Raw genomic sequence first — 16,059 nt, 5'->3', positions numbered from 1 at the left:
CAAATAACTTGAATAATATATTAGAACAATATCAAAACTGGACACACATCTACACAGATGGCTCCAAAGAACTAAACAAAGCTGGAAGTGCAGCCATATCTAACAACATTATACTACAAAAACGTCTCCCAGACAACTGCTCAATTTTCAGTGCTGAATCAACAGCCATAGACCTAGCTTTAGACATCATCCAAAAAAACAAGTCAAACAAATGCTTAATATTATCTGATTCATTTTCAGTCTAAACGTCATTAAATAACAAAAACTTGAACAACCCCTTAATCATAAACCTCCTGGAAAGAATCACCTCCCTTTCCAAAAACACTGATATCGTATTCTGCTGGATTCCCAGCCACATAGGACTCAAAGGCAACGAAAAAGCTGATACAGCAGCAAAAAAATCTTTAAAAATGAATATCAGCAATACAAAAGTACCTCACACTGATTACAAACCCCTAATCAACAAATACATCACTTCCAAGTGGCAGGAGTCATGGAATGACTGCAAGAATAACAAGCTCCAGCAGGTGAAGCCCAACCTTGCGAAAAGAACGGAGGGCGGGACCTCTAGCTGGGAGAAGACAAGAAGAGAAGAAACAGTAATGACAAGACTTCAAATAGGACTCACCAGGATCACTCACTCGCACCTGTTAAAAGGCGGAGAGGCCCCATTCTGTGTGTCATGTCATGAGCTTTACAGGGTGAAACATATCCTGATAGACTGCATGGATCTCCAGCAGATACGAATGAGGTACTATCGTGAAGGTAGTGTAGAAGACTTTTTTCACGGAGTGGACCCGGGCAATATCCTGAAATTCCTAAGAGAAACAAGATTATATAACAAAATATAAAACCCTAATAAACAACAAACAAACATAACCAAATAACCACTTCAGAAAAACCTAAAACCCAAATAACAAACAAAATACAACCAAACAACCTTTCCAGCAAAATCAAATTACCTAATAAACAACAAACAAACATAACAAAATAACCTCCTCAGCATTAAATGACCCACAAAGGTTGATATGCTGGTTAAATAACCCATCCATCCATCCCAATACTACCGGTCAGTATGCAAGCCTTCTAGACCTTTTTCTCAAAACTTCTCCTGAGCTATGTTCATGTTCCGTTCTATCTCCTCTGGGATCTTCGACCACTCTGTTGTATCAGTAAGATAAAAATGAAATGCAACAAGTCTTCAGGCATACCTCTCCACTGTACAGTATATCGATACTCTATGGCTGACTGGGATAGCTTCTGTACATTTATATCTGACGGCATTCCAATTATAGTGTTGAAAAAGCTTCAACCAGAACTTGCCCCCATATACTTACAAAACTGTTTAAGTGTTGCCTTAAGGAGAATTGCTTCCCAACACCCTGGAAAACCTCATCACTAGGCCCTGTATTTAAGAATTCAGGTGACAGGTCATCTCTCTCTCAGTACAGACCAATAAGTCTCCTGTGTGTCATGAATAAGTTGCTGGAATACATATTAAATAGAGAAGTAGTCAACCAAGTAAATCTACAACAGCGTAGTTAATAATGGACAGTCAATTATTCCCCCACTAACAAACAATCATGAGGTTGCTTGCACGGCAACTGACAAGGCTAATCTGCTTGCCAGTCGGTTTGCCTCAAACTCCACACTGAACTCGGTACACCACTCACTCCCTGATTTTTCTCTGCGAACAGACGCCACACTTGACGATTTGAAAATCACCCCTTCTCAGGTACATGCTATTATAAAAAACCTAGACACCTCAAAAGCATGTGGACCAGATCTCATCCCGGCTGTGCTATTAAAAAAATGCTCTGCCGAGGTTGCTCCAGTTCTGTCCAAACTTCACAATAAATGCCTTAACGAATCTTGTTTTCCCGACTGCTGGAAAACCGCCTCTGTGGTACCAGTCTTCAAGAATTCTGGTGAAAGAACTGACCCACTAAATTATCGCCCCATTAGCCTCCTCCCGCTTTTCGCCAAAATATTTGAGTCCTTAGTTAATCAAGCCCTAATCCAGCACCTAACAGCTGCTAAACTCCTGACTGACAAACAATATGGATTCAGGCAAGCCCGTTCAACAGCAGATATCTTAACTGTAGTTTCTGAACGTATATACCGTTCATTGGATAAAACAGGGGAGGGTAGAGCGGTGGCCCTTGATATATCTAAGGCTTTTGACAGGGTATGGCACGATGGTCTTCTAAGGAAAATTAGATCATATGGAATCACTGGAAGAATTCATAATGTAATTAAATCCTTCTTAAGTAATAGAAAAATCAAAGTTGTCCTCGACGGACATACATCCAAACAATATGACATAAATGCGGGAGTACCTCAGGGGTCTATCCTTGGACCTCTATTATTCCTGATATTCATAAACGACCTCCCTGATAATATTGTTTCGGAGATGGGTATATTTGCCGATGACACCACTCTCTATAACAGATATGAGGGGAAAACAAATGAACACATATCCAAGAAAATGGCAGAAACACTAGAGGATGACCTCCAATCCGTAGTGGAATGGGGACAAAAATGGTTGGTCACATTCAATGCTGCTAAGACTAAGCTTGTTTCCTTCAATAACTACAAGAAACCTTCTCTACCACCAATAGCAATGGCCAAGAACACATTGCCTGAAAGTACTTCTTTTAAACTCCTCGACCTAACGTTTACAGGGAATATGAACTGGAATAGATACATTGAGAGCATTGCCAAGGCTGCTGCAATGAAGGTTGGCTCCCTCTACCGTGCTAGAAAACTACTTACGCCTGCCAGTGTCCTATACCTCTATAAGGCAACCATTCGCCCATGTATGGAGTACTGTTGTCACATCTGGGCTGGTGCATCTGCGGCTTGTCTCTCGCTCCTGGACAGGGTTCAAAAAAGAGTCGCCAACCTGATACTGTCATCTAGGCTTCAACCTCTGTCCCATCGACGAGATGTTGCATCCCTCTGCCTGTTCTACAAATACTTTAATGGTGAATGCTCTGACGAACTGCAAACACTTGTACCTCCCCGACGTAACTACCCCTGACAAACCCGACAAGCTACTAAGTCTCATCCCTTTACAGTAGAGATCCCTAGGTGCAAGAAAGCCTTTTACTCCAATAGTTTCTTCCCCAGAACTGCGGGTCTTTGGAACTCCCTTCTGGGATTCTGCTTTCCCAACTGCAATGATATGCAGAAGTTCAAGTGTAATGTTAACAAACATCTTTCTACTCTTCTCCCTTCATAATGACCCCACTAATTAATTCCCTAATAGTAGCCCCCTGCTTCAAAGTGGCACTGTGCCTTGTTTGGGGTGAAAATTGAATTAAAAAAAAAAAAAAAAAAAAAAAAAAAACACCTCAGCAGAAATAACCTTCTTAGTGACATGCAATATGGTTTCCATTCTGCTAGATCTACAGCAGATGTGCTAACGGTTATATCTCATAGGATTAGTGAATCTCTCGACAAAGGCTTCCTTTCTAGGGCAATTGCTCTTGACATATCAAAGGCCTATTGCATAAGGGCCTACTTCACAAGATTTCCAGCTACAGTATAACTGGAAATGTTTTCTCAATTATTAAATCATTTCTCTCTGATAGGCTCATAAGAGTAGTGGTTGATGGGCAGAAATCCGAAGCTCACAGTATTAATGCTGGTGTCCCTCAAGGGTCCATCCTGGACCCAACTCTTTTTCTGATCTACATCAATGATCTCCCAAAATATATACTTAAATCATTCATTGACATCTATACTGCTGACACGACCATCTATGGCAACACATCAAAGGCCATAAATGACTAAGTTCTCTCTGATTCTCTCTCCTGATCTTGAACCCATGGTACAGTGGGGGAAGAGGTGGCTGGTTACTTTTAATGCATCTAAAACCAAGCTTCTATCTTTATATCATCAACGCTCTGACCCCCATCTGGCATCAATTGAAATGTATGGCTCTTATCTTGGGGAGGCTCCATGTTTTGATAAGCTTCTGGGCTTGACCTTTACTCCGGATCTAAAATGGAACATGTACATCAAATCCGTTCCCAAGGTCGCTGGGAAAATGGTGGGATCCTTCTACCGCTCCAGTAGATATCTCACTGCTGATGCATTTCTCTACCTATATAAAAGCCAAGTACGTCCATGGATGGAGTACTGTTGCCATATCTGGGCAGGAGCTGCTAAAAACTGCCTATCCTGCCTTGACAGTACAAAATAGACTTCATAGCCTAGTGGGGGATGCCCTTTTCTCTTCCCTTCAACCTCTCTCCCACGGAAGAGAAGTTGCAAGCCTGTCGTCGTTTTATCGTTATTTCTATGGGAAGTGTGAGGAAAATGGCTTACCGTACAAATGTCCTTGTGTCTGTCTATCTGTCCTGTGAGTCGCGCGCGTCGAGAAAGAAAGAAAGAAAGAAAGTATCATGGCACCCGTGACGTTTTGTAGTGAATAAAGTCTCGCGAGATCACGTGCGCGTGCCTTATAAAAACAGGTCAGTTGTTGGTGGGAAAGGAGGGAAAAATCATTTGACGTTTGAGAAGCAACAAAATCAGTTGGAAGAATTTGTGTGAGCAGTGATTTTTGCCTGTTGAACGACGACAAGCTATTTCGATCCATTTTTTTGCAATGGACAAGTTTGATCTGAGATTAATACCAGAGTTCGACGGCTTCTCTGCCGGACCCTCGATAGTTGAGTGGTTGGAAAAAGCTGAGCTTGTCTGGCGGCTTTGCAAAATAAAGGATCCCATGCTTGTCATCCCATTGAGGCTGACCAAGGGAGCATACTCCATTTATCAACAGCTCGGGGATGAACCAACTCTGGAGGAGGTTAAGGAGGCAGTATACGCGGCCTTTGCTACGTACCCTTTTATTGCCTGGAGGCAGTTCACTGAATGGCGGCTTGGGTTGGATGAAACAGTGGATGTCTACCTGGCGGATTTAAAGAGATTTGCTGCGCCATTTGGTAGAGTGACTGAATGCATATTAAGTTGTGCCTTTCTCACAGGACTCCCAGACGACACCAGCCGACTGCTACAAGCATCGTCAAGGCTCAGCGAGATTGGGCTTCAGGAATTGTTGGCTAGAGCCTGCAATATTTTAAAAGAAGATGTGAAGCCAGTGCTAGTAGCTGCAGAAGGATCTACTCCATTAGAAGATGGCGTAAGATATTATAAATGTGGCGGGCCAAACCACTTTCCTAGGGACTGCCGAAGCAGTATAAAGGACAGGTCTGCTCAGAAAACGCCAAGACACATGCGTTGCTACCGGTGTAGCAAGCTAGGTCACGTAGCAAGGAGTTATCCGGGAAACGGACAAGGGGAGTAAACTATAGCGCCAGTATTCTCCCCAGATTATTGACAAATAGGGCACTACTCGCAGTGAGAGTGCGTGTGAACGGGTGTGAAGGCTTTTCGCTTGTAAACACAGGGTGCACGCAGACTCTCGTGTGCAAGGCATGCTGTGATGCATGGGATAAGAAGAGAATTCCAGTACTTACAGTCGGCGGGGTCACACTAGCCTCTTGTGGAGTTAGTGTCATTTGTACACGTGTTGGTGATGGGCCTACAATAACCGTATGAGCTCTGGTTGTGAGCAGGGACCTTCTTGGTTATGATCTGCTATTAGGAATGAACAAAGAATTGGGTTGTGTCTGTATTGATGGTGAGAGTAAGGCACATTTCTCTAACGCCTGTCTTGCTCTGGGTGCATCCATGAAACTGGAACAGCCTCATTTTCATGCGGAATTTGACCAGCTTACGAGGTCCGGGACAGTTTCTTGGGAATGGTTGGACGAGCAGCCACCCGGGAAGTTGTAGGGTTCCGGAATATAAAATTTCCCCTGGAGCTCGTGGAGAATATGATAAGGAACTAAACTTGGATAAAAAATGGATGGCTAGTTTCCTATCCAGATAAGGAATTGGGCCCCCAAAGTGTCTGATCCCGTTAATGGTGGTTATCCAGCATAATAAACAGAAGGTGAGGCCGGTATTCGACTATTGGAAACTAAACGAGCACGTAAATCCTTTTACAGCCTGCGTAGATGTATGTACCGAGAAGTTGAGGGAATGGCGGCAAGCAGGATCTAATGTATCTGTGCTGGATCTTCGTAAAGCATACCTTCAAGTGTATGTACATCAGTCGCTATGGCCCTATCAAACGGTGCTCATCAAGGGAGAAAGTTATTGCTTAACCCGCATGGGATTTGGACTTAATGTGGCACCATCAATTATGCAAAGGATTGTTGACGCTATATTGACTAAGGATGAGCACATTCAGCGTATTTGCATATATTGACAATGTGTATGTGGATGAAGAAATTGTGCCTGCAACACACGTAAAAGAACATCTTCACAACTTTGGCCTTCTCAGCAAGAAACCAGAAAGGCTACGGGACAGTGCAAGAGTGCTCAGTTTGCAGATCTGGGGAAAGGATAATGTCCTGTGTTGGAAACGAGGCAATGAAATCCCAGGTATGCCCTGTGTTTTCATGCGATGGAACGTATTTTGATTGTGCGGAAAGTTGGTTGTACACCTTCCTGTTGGTGGCTGGCTTCGTATTGCAGTGGCATTCATTAAACGGAGAGCCTCTGATGTCACCACCGGATGGGATGACAAAATTTATGACGCCCCTCTCAATACAATGGTCAGAGAGGTCCTCACCAGAGTGCACAAAGAAAATCCAGCACAGGGCAGATGGTGTGTTGACAGCCAGGACCGTAGTGTATGGGTTGACGCAAGCTCTCTTGCCATTGGCATATCAGTAGTCCATGATGGAGCTGTAGTGGAAGACGCTTGCTGGTTGCACCCAGAAAAGGACTCCTAACACCTGTAAGAACTCGATGCAGTAATCAAGGGAATAAACTTGGGAATCCTTTGGAAGACAACCACCTTGCGACTATTCACAGATTCTGCTTGCATCCATAAGTGGATTTCAGACACTCTTACCGGACGGGCTAGAGTGCAAACCAAAGCAACGGGCAAGATGCTCATCCGTCGGCTGCTCGATATGATCATGAGCCTGGTGAACGAATATGCACTATCAATGGAGGTGTCCCTGGTCAGATCCAGCATAAACAAGGCAGATTGTTTAACAAGGGTACCTCAAAGATGGCTTGATGTCATAAAAAGAACTGTTTAACCTACACAACCTACCTGTGCCGCATCTATGATTTCTAGTCAATCTTAATCGGATTAAGAAAATCCACCAACAAAGCGGGCATCCTGGAGTCAAGCGGACCCTATATTTCGCTAAATTGGTTGAACCAGGAGTGCAAAGGGCAGACGTCATTGAAGTGGTCAAAAACTGTTGGAATGCCAATCCATTGACCCGCCACCTATTCGCCGGGAAAAGGGGAAGTTGGAAGTTAGGAGCCACTGAAGCTGGTTAGCGATAGATATTACTCACCACAATGGCAAGGATTTCCTGACTCTCATTGATTGCAGTCCATCAAGGTTTGCCATATGGCGTATGCTGCGTCAACAAGATACAGTCACTATTGTCCGTGAACTAAACAATATTTTCCTTGAACGTGGACCTCCAACAGAGATATTGCTTGACAATGGTGCTGCATTTACCAGTGAGAAGTTTAGAAAGTTTACTGACAGCTGAGGTGTATATCTGAGGTTTCAATGCGCCCATGTACCTAGTGGAAATGGGATCATTGAACCGAATCATCGAATCATCAAAACAATCGCGGCTAGATTAGGCTACACAGTGTTTGAGGCAGTTTATTTGTACAATGATGATGTTTCACCCATTACGGCACCGGCTGATACATTGCATAGTTATCACGTCAGGATGAAGGGCATAGAGACGAACCCGCTGCCTGAACTGGAAGTAGCTGGAGAGAAAATGAGGAAAGGGGATGTCATGTGGATCAAGAACCTGCGAGGCAAGGTATGGAGTCGGGCGAGTCACTGAAATAATCAGCCCACAAGCGGTGCGGGTCTACGGTGTGCCCCGTCATGTTAAAGACATACGGTTAGTAACGCAACCGTCACTAAACGATACAAGCAAATGAGTCAGAATCTAGTGAGGCATCGCTCTGGATTGCAGCATCACCATCAGACAGTGACTCGGAGATTAGTAGCCTCCCAGAAGACACAGAGATGCATGACCCTCAGACCGCAGACGAAAGCACAAGTGAAGATGAGGTGTGTGTCGTCCCCCCTTGAAGAAGTACCCGGCGAAGACGATCACCACCCCCTTGTCATCTCTGTGATCATGAGATCAGGAGGAGTGTGGAGAAAATGAGTTACCGTACAAACATCCTTGTGTCTGTCTGTCTGTCCTGTGAGTTGCACGCCTCAAGAAAGAAAGAAGAGTTCATCATGGCGGCCGTGACGTTTTGTAGTGAACGAAATCTTGCAAAATCATGTGCGTGTGCCTTATAAAAACAGGTCAGTTGCCGGTGGGAGAGGAGGGGGAAATCATTTGACGTTTGAGAAGCGGCAAAATCAGTTGGAAGAATTTGTGTGAGCAGTGATTTTTGCCTGTTGATCAACCACAGTCTGAGCTCCAATCTCTGGTTCTCCCTCACCAATCTTTCACAAAAAACACCTGTCTAGCTGAAACCACTGTCAGTAATTTTCCCCACTCTTTATCTGTGCCTAAATCAAAACGTAGATTCCATGAACAAAGCTTCTCTCTTAGAAGTGCACGCCTGTGGAACTCTCTTCTATTTGCCTGTTTCCCACCTGACTACAACTTGGATGTCTTCAAGTCCAACATAAACAAGGTCCTGTTGAACCGCCTCCTTAAATAAGACACTTTATCAGATCTCCATTACTAGCGATTACTACAATATTATCCCATTGATTACTGTACACGCAATAACCCTTATCCCTGAGTGGCCTCCGGGCCTTGATAAATGGTAACTTCCTTGTAAAAAAAAAAAAAAAAACATACTGTAATGCATAGATATTGCTGTGTGATATGTGTGGGAAAAGAATATATATTTATTTGGAATAGTTGAGTGATCTTGGCTACATCATTGAGTAATAAAATCTAATAAGTTGCCTTAATGAATGCTTGTTTGTAGTTATAGCTGGTAATATGCTTAGGTTTCCAGCATATTTTTCAACATTTATGCCATGCTGCTATATTTGTCCATATTTATAGCTTACAACAGCCAATCATATTCTTGTGTTAAGGAACTCAGATATATTTGTACTCATTACATAATGGTGAAAATTTTATCACTAACCATTGACATCAAAAATATGATTCAATCACTTTATTTAGCCATTTACCTGCAATAAAAATACCAACTTGTTCGTCCCCCGATAAAGGAACGATTGAACCTAATAATTCACTCCCATTTATCCGTTTGCACTTTTCTCGATAACTTGGAATTTTTTTAACTTGGATTTTTTAAAAATTTTGCAAAAAACAGTTATCATGGTGAAAGTAAATTTTTGCCTAAACAGATTTTCCAGGATAATTCTAGTTGCTCCCCTAGGGGCCATTATAGGGGTAAAATTGTCCCCCAAATCGTCAGTCTGTTCATTTGTTTGCACTTTTCTTAATAACCACTCTTGGATTTTTTTGAAATTTTGCATAAACACTACAGCTTATGTTTCTGAATTTTTTAGATTGATAATTTCTATTATTTGAATTGTTTGGACTAATGTTCTCATCTTGAGTGTTATTATAATATTTCAGCTGATGTAAGCTTCTGATCTTCTTTAATTGTATCTTGTCAAACTCTGGCATCTTTTTGTCAAATTTTGGCATCTTTTTGCCAAATTCTGGCATTTATACTAAATTTCATCCAATAAGATATTGGATTAAATAACATCATCAGCCATGACCCGATACGGCGATGGGCGCAACAGCAAAGACGTCACGTTTTTTAATTTTTTTTTTTTCTTCACTTTCTTTTCCTCCTTCGCGGTAGGTCTTCAAGTAATTTGCACTTATATTCTTAGTTTTGTCCGTACTGAGGATTGAACCTTCAGTCTCCAGAAGAATGTTACTTAGAACTGAACTTTAGTCTTTGAAGGTTCAATCTTCAGTGCAGGTCAAAATACAATAATTGTGAAGACTTCATAGCTGGATGAGAACATGCTACTCTCATGGATTAAATAAAAAAAGTTCCCTTCAAAATTAAATAGATTCTGGAGTTCAACTGAAAGATTTCTAATTTCAACAAGATATATCTGAGGAAAGTCAAAGGTTACATCAGCCAAAATATGAGAATAACAAGATAAGAGTAGTAATCCAAATAATACACCTTTTATCCTGCATTTTTTTCCTAATATCAGATTTACCTCTCAATAATGTCCTTTCATAAGTTTTCTTCGATGACGACTTATGAAAGCAGAATCCTTGTGTCAGTGTCCTGTTTGCCTGCACAAGATCATTAAATATTTTAAAATAGTAAACTTGTAAAACGTTTGAATTATTTTTTATTTAATCAGTATTTAATATATTATCACAAGAAGTGAGATGTATAAAACCAATATTATGATTGTTAGTATTTTTTGTATTTTAAGGTCCAACAGATTTCCACCCTGGTTATTGGATTGGAGTTAAATATGATGAACCAGTTGGGAAAAATGATGGCAGGTAAGCAACAGGTTTTTGTTATTTTACTTGTGTTTATATTTGGGTTTCAAATACTCAATTTTATCTCTTGTAGTGTTTATTTTCATGCTCACTTTTTATATTATAAAAGTAATCTCATTAGAGACCAGTTAGAATCTTTACTAGACAAACATGGGAATGCTTTCTCCCTGGGAACTGATCAGGCTATCTGAAGATACCAACTTTCTGACATAAAATGCATCAACCATTGCTTTGATCATTTTTTCCTTTCCATTTGCAATATTCAGTCATGTCCTGTCAAGCTCAAAACAACAACTATAAAATAACCAAAACAAGACCATAAATACTTGAAGATAGAAAAAACTTGAAGCATAAAAACTTTTACCAAAATGACCAGATCCAGCAGTAAATAACATGAAACTGGTTGATATACCATAAAACAAAACAACCAAACCAAATCATCCTTGAGAATTTTATTCTCAGAAATTTTGGATGAAAATACAATTTTTTTGTGTCTTCCTTGGTATAATTATCACAGCCATAACCTTTAGAAATAACGTACCTATTCTCTTTCTAATTGCATCAATTCTATATTTGTATTTACATGGGTCAAGAACTTGAATTCATTTGGAAAAGCTGACTTTAAGTCTTCTAAACAAAACTAATGTGTGATTACATACACTGTGCTAATTATCTGCAGAAACTTTTATTCTTTCAATGTTTTTAATGTTTCAATGTTTTTAATGTGAGATAAATTCCCAATCAGCTCATTTGTAGTATTTATTCATTTTAAACCACAATTCTTCAGCTTGGGGTTGAAAGTGATATCAACCATTATCACAAGGTGATCGTCGTTACCAAGGGAACTATGAGTATCTGTTCTACAAGTCTCCAACGTTTTAGATGAATTCAGAATGTTGTTTAAAGAACAAAAATTAAGAGTATTTTGGGAACAATACGATGAAATCTTAACAAGATTTTCTGTATTATTATATTATTATTGTCTCCTCCTGTTTTTATTGGTGAGAGGAGATGCCAAAGAAAGCATAACAAGGAAATAATGTTTTATCTTTTTATATTTAACTTACTTTACGAACTCACTTTTTCCTGATTCAAACAATTCAACCTGAGGTCAATGGATAAACAAAAATAACAAATTTTAAAGATTTTTCTAACATTGTTTTAAATTTATTACTAAAACATTGAAAAATTGAAAACCATATTTACAATAAAAATCCAATCATGTGGCGGATCAAATCTAAGAATTTTCCTGTTTATATCTTGTTTATATGATGGACTCTCTCATTGATTTCAGTGCATGAACTTCTGCCACAACAACTAAGTTGCTCAGAAATCCACACAGTTTATAGTAGTGAAGGCTTTGTGTAGAACCAACTACACATTTTGGTTTTACTGCTAACTTTTTTCGGTGCAGATGACTGCTACAGGACAGAGTATACAGTAGATCACAGGTTTTTACATCAAAGTTTCCTTCTAGATGCATGTCTTAACAAAAACTGGAGGTGTATCTCTCCCAATTAATTAATGCACCCTCAGATACCAACCTGGAAATTTTTATGATTCAGGGCAGTGCATACAGTGCCTAGCCTTCCCAAATGGTCACCCATCTGGTACTGGGCAGGCTCAACATTGCTTAACTTTGGTGATCTGGTGAGAACCAGTGTGTCAATGTGATTGTGCTGTATAATTGTGTTTATATATACTAGCAAAAGTACCCGTCGTTGACTGGGTTCAAAAACAGCCTACAGAAAATGGACTCTGATTTATGAAAGTATGATAGGTTATGAAAAGGAAGGGTTGTAAAGAGATAGCTTCGAATTTGGGGGTATCCAAACCAAAGCAAAATATGATGAAAGTAAAAATAAGATAGATAAACCCCATAATTTATTATACCATACCTGTTCACACTGAAACATGATATTCTGTGGATCTATATTAAAAAACTTGTTAAACTTTATGATATATTTCCATTCTATGGAGGTCAGGCGCAAACGAACACCCAATAATTTCATTATACCATATTTCTTCAAACTGAAACATAATTATCAAAGTATACTTACACAGATAGATATGAAAAGTCTTTATTAAAGTTTGTGCCTATTTCCATTCTATGGAGGCCAGGCGCGAACGCAGACTCCACAATTTTATTATACCATCCCTGTTTAAGTTGAAACATACTTATCAAAGGATTCTTATGTACATCTATATCAGAAACCCTTGTAAACGTTTTTTTTTTGTTGTTTTTTTTTTTTTTTTCATTTTTAAATTTTTTATTTCCATACTTTGAGGGCCAGGTGCCAACGCAGACCCCACAATTTTAATGAACCATCGTTCTGCCAGATCAAACATACCCATTCCTGTGTCTCGATACATCTTCTATCATTATATGTAATCAGTTTTCTATAATAGAGGAGTCTATTCGTGACCAGACACACACACACACAGACGTTCAGCTTTATATTATTTATATATATATATATATATATACTAGACTACCTGTGACCCGTTGGGTCAGTATGTTTATATTAGTTATGGAATTAATGTATGAGCGTGACACTTGTCATGTAAAGAAAATATTTTTTTGTGACATAACAGAAACATTTCTATGAAAGTATATTAAAATGAAAAAGAATATAGATGGATTTCTAGAAGTCGTTCTGTTTATAATTGTTTATTTTTAAAAAAAAACCTACAGCCATTGAATTATAAGTGGTTTGCCATACTTATAGGTAAATGTGCACTGAACAGATATAATAGTTAACGTTAAATTCAAATTTTGATATATCTTTTAATTTAAACGCGAAAAAAAACAATTGGGCCGCTGAAAACGTACACAGTAAAACAATATGTTTTATTGTCACGTTGATTATTTATTTGTAGCGCAAATTAAAAAAAAACATTTTCAGAGTTATTTATTTATGTTGGTAGTGTAGAAGAAAATGTATGAATGTTTTTTAAGAAAGGTGTATTAAAAAATGGAGGGTAAATTAAAAAAAAAAAAAATAAAAGGAAGGCGGTGGTTAAATCGCCGTTGTAAAATGCTCTTATGGTTGTCAACAGGTTAAAGTAGATTTATTTGTAAGAAAATTGCGTTAAAATAACTTAAATGTAATACGGAAATGAATGATGTAAAAAAAAATACAGAAAGTATTAACCATTGTTTATTTGGATAATTTAAATGTGAAAAAAAAACCAATTGGGACACTGAAAATGTACACAGTAAAATAATATGTTTTATTGTCGCATTGACTATTTGTTTATGTACGCATGAACAACCAGAAGTCATAAACCAGATGTTGGGTTACAACACACGTTACAAGGTCATTTGAATTTTATAATTATATATATACTAGCGGGGGTACCCGGTGTTTGTAGGTGTGTGTGGTGTTCAATAAAAAAGAACCCTGGATTGAACCCGAAGCCCTGAGGCAAAGTTTGAAAATAAAATTGACAGGTGCGCGGCCGGAAGTCGTCGAGCATTACGACAATGACGTAGGTTTGTTTGTTATAAGTGAAGTAAAAAAAGAAAACAACATTAACACTTAAGCGGGAAAAAAAACACAAAATAAAACTAACATAAGGCAAACGAACGATGAAAACAGAAAAATGAACAGGTGAAAAATGGCTTAAATAAGCCTGTTTCGATATTAAAATTTAAAAAATCGGTGGGTACCCGGGTGTTTTTTAGTGTCGCTAAGAATAAGCAAAATAAAAAAAAAAAAAAAAAAAAAAAAAAAAGAAGCAGAAAAACGAACGTTACATGAAAAATGGCTTCAATAACACTGGTTCAATATTTAAATTTTAAAAATCGAAAAAAAAAAAAAAAACATCTCACACCACAATTCGAACCCAAAATGTTTAGATAATGAACCAAGGCCTTAACAAACTGAGCTAACGCGACGTGCATGAAATTTGTTTGGTTTTTCAACTATTTAAAGTAAATCAGGTCACAACGTCATCTGACGCATGCGTAGAATCGGTGATTGTCATGAGAGGACCGTTTTTGTTGACCTCCCCCTGTCGAAAATTGTCGATTTCGGGGTGAAAAAGTTAAGGTTTTTGGCCAATTTCTCGATATTTTTCGAGCAAAGGATGGAGCTTCGATGTGATACAGAGTTTGTGAATTTTCGTCACGTCTGTCGAAAGTTTTTAGCAGACATCCAAACATACATACATACATACATTTTCGCTTTTATATATATAGATATATATATATTTTAAATAGTAATTTAAAATTCTTTTACTAAATTATTCAGCACTTTGAACAATGAATTTTGAACAAAACTGATTTTTTAGTAAATAACAAGATTTTTGTCCAACTTTTTCTGAAGAAATTTATTTTACTGAAATTTCCAGAAATAAAAAAAATCTTAACTCTACTGAATCTCTGAATTAAAGAAATCTCTGTTCAGATATGAATATTATTTTTGTTTATTTTATGTATTCCATTTAATGTGTGTGTGTGATTTTAAAAAAAGTTTTTATCTTTAAAAATATATCTATTTTTTTCATGTTTTTCAGTGTTAAAGGCAAAAGATATTTTGAATGCTTCATGAAATATGGTGGATTTGTCCGTCCAAGTAGTGTGACTGTTGGTTACTTCCCAGAAGCTGATGAATTAGATGAATTTTAAACTCATCCATACTGAACATTCCAGACTTTTTTCTACACACTTTTTTCCCTTTATTGGATTTCAAAATCTATCTGAAATATCTGAATGATGAGAATTCCTGTAATTTTGCTTTGATGCTTTTGGTCGTGCTACCAAAGATGAAATCTGAATGCTCCCATCTGCTTACTGTTTTGTCCATTTCATTCTTGTTTTCTCCTTCTTTGCTGGAGATACAAGAGCAATTTTGTTTTCTAAGTTTCTTATAAAATTGTCATAGCACTTGTTAAGTTAAATATATAAATTTCATTGACAAACTATATTCATATATTTTAGTTGATTATTTTATAACTAACTTGACAGTAAATTTCACAACAATATTGCTCATATAAATTTTCAAGATTATTACATGAGATTGTCCTTGTGATATGGAGTTCATGTGTATATTACAGTTTCCACATAATAGCATACAAGTAATGCATACAAAATTTTTTAGTTTAGTTATATATATTTCTAGAATTCTTATCTCTCTCTCATATATATATATATATATAGTTTTTATATATAGTTTTTATATATGTTTGGCTAGGTTTCCTTCCACTTATCTATTTGCCTTTCTGGTACCAAGATACTTAAGCTTTTATGCATTTTTATTCTAGTTAACATGTTGCAGAATAGATCTTGTAATCTTGTTAAATTTACTTATATATATTATTAATATTTTTTCAGTTTTTATATTTTATATATTAGTATAAATAGTAACCGTATTATTCTACATGTTCTTATTGGGGAAGTGGTATTATCCACTGGAGAGCCAGGTATTTTACAGCTGTCATGTTTTTAAATCTCCGAAATAGCTATATGGTAAGTAGCTGAGAATAAACTTTTTTT

The 16,059-nt window shown here is 38.0% G+C and overlaps 1 protein-coding gene across 3 annotated transcripts in view; it reads left to right on the top strand.

The window, feature by feature from the left end:
- LOC145255732 (tubulin-folding cofactor B-like) overlaps positions 1-15,490 on the top strand; it is an 87,395-nt gene extending 71,905 nt beyond the window's left edge. For all 3 annotated transcript variants that reach the window (XM_080114349.1, XM_080114348.1, XM_080114350.1), the window contains 2 exons: positions 10,487-10,559; positions 15,081-15,490. In XM_080114349.1, coding sequence (XP_079970475.1) covers positions 10,487-10,559; positions 15,081-15,192 — 185 coding nt within the window. In that variant the 3' untranslated portion in view covers positions 15,193-15,490. The remainder of the gene's footprint in view (positions 1-10,486; positions 10,560-15,080) is intronic.
- The last annotated feature ends 569 nt before the right edge of the window (positions 15,491-16,059 follow it).

This window comes from Euprymna scolopes, chromosome 31 (genome assembly GCF_053919585.1).
Source record: "Euprymna scolopes isolate OS-2025 chromosome 31, ASM5391958v1, whole genome shotgun sequence".
NCBI classification, from domain to species: Eukaryota; Metazoa; Mollusca; class Cephalopoda; order Sepiida; family Sepiolidae; genus Euprymna; species Euprymna scolopes.
Note: the sequence above shows the minus strand (reverse complement) of the source record. Positions and strands in the feature narration are given on the sequence as shown.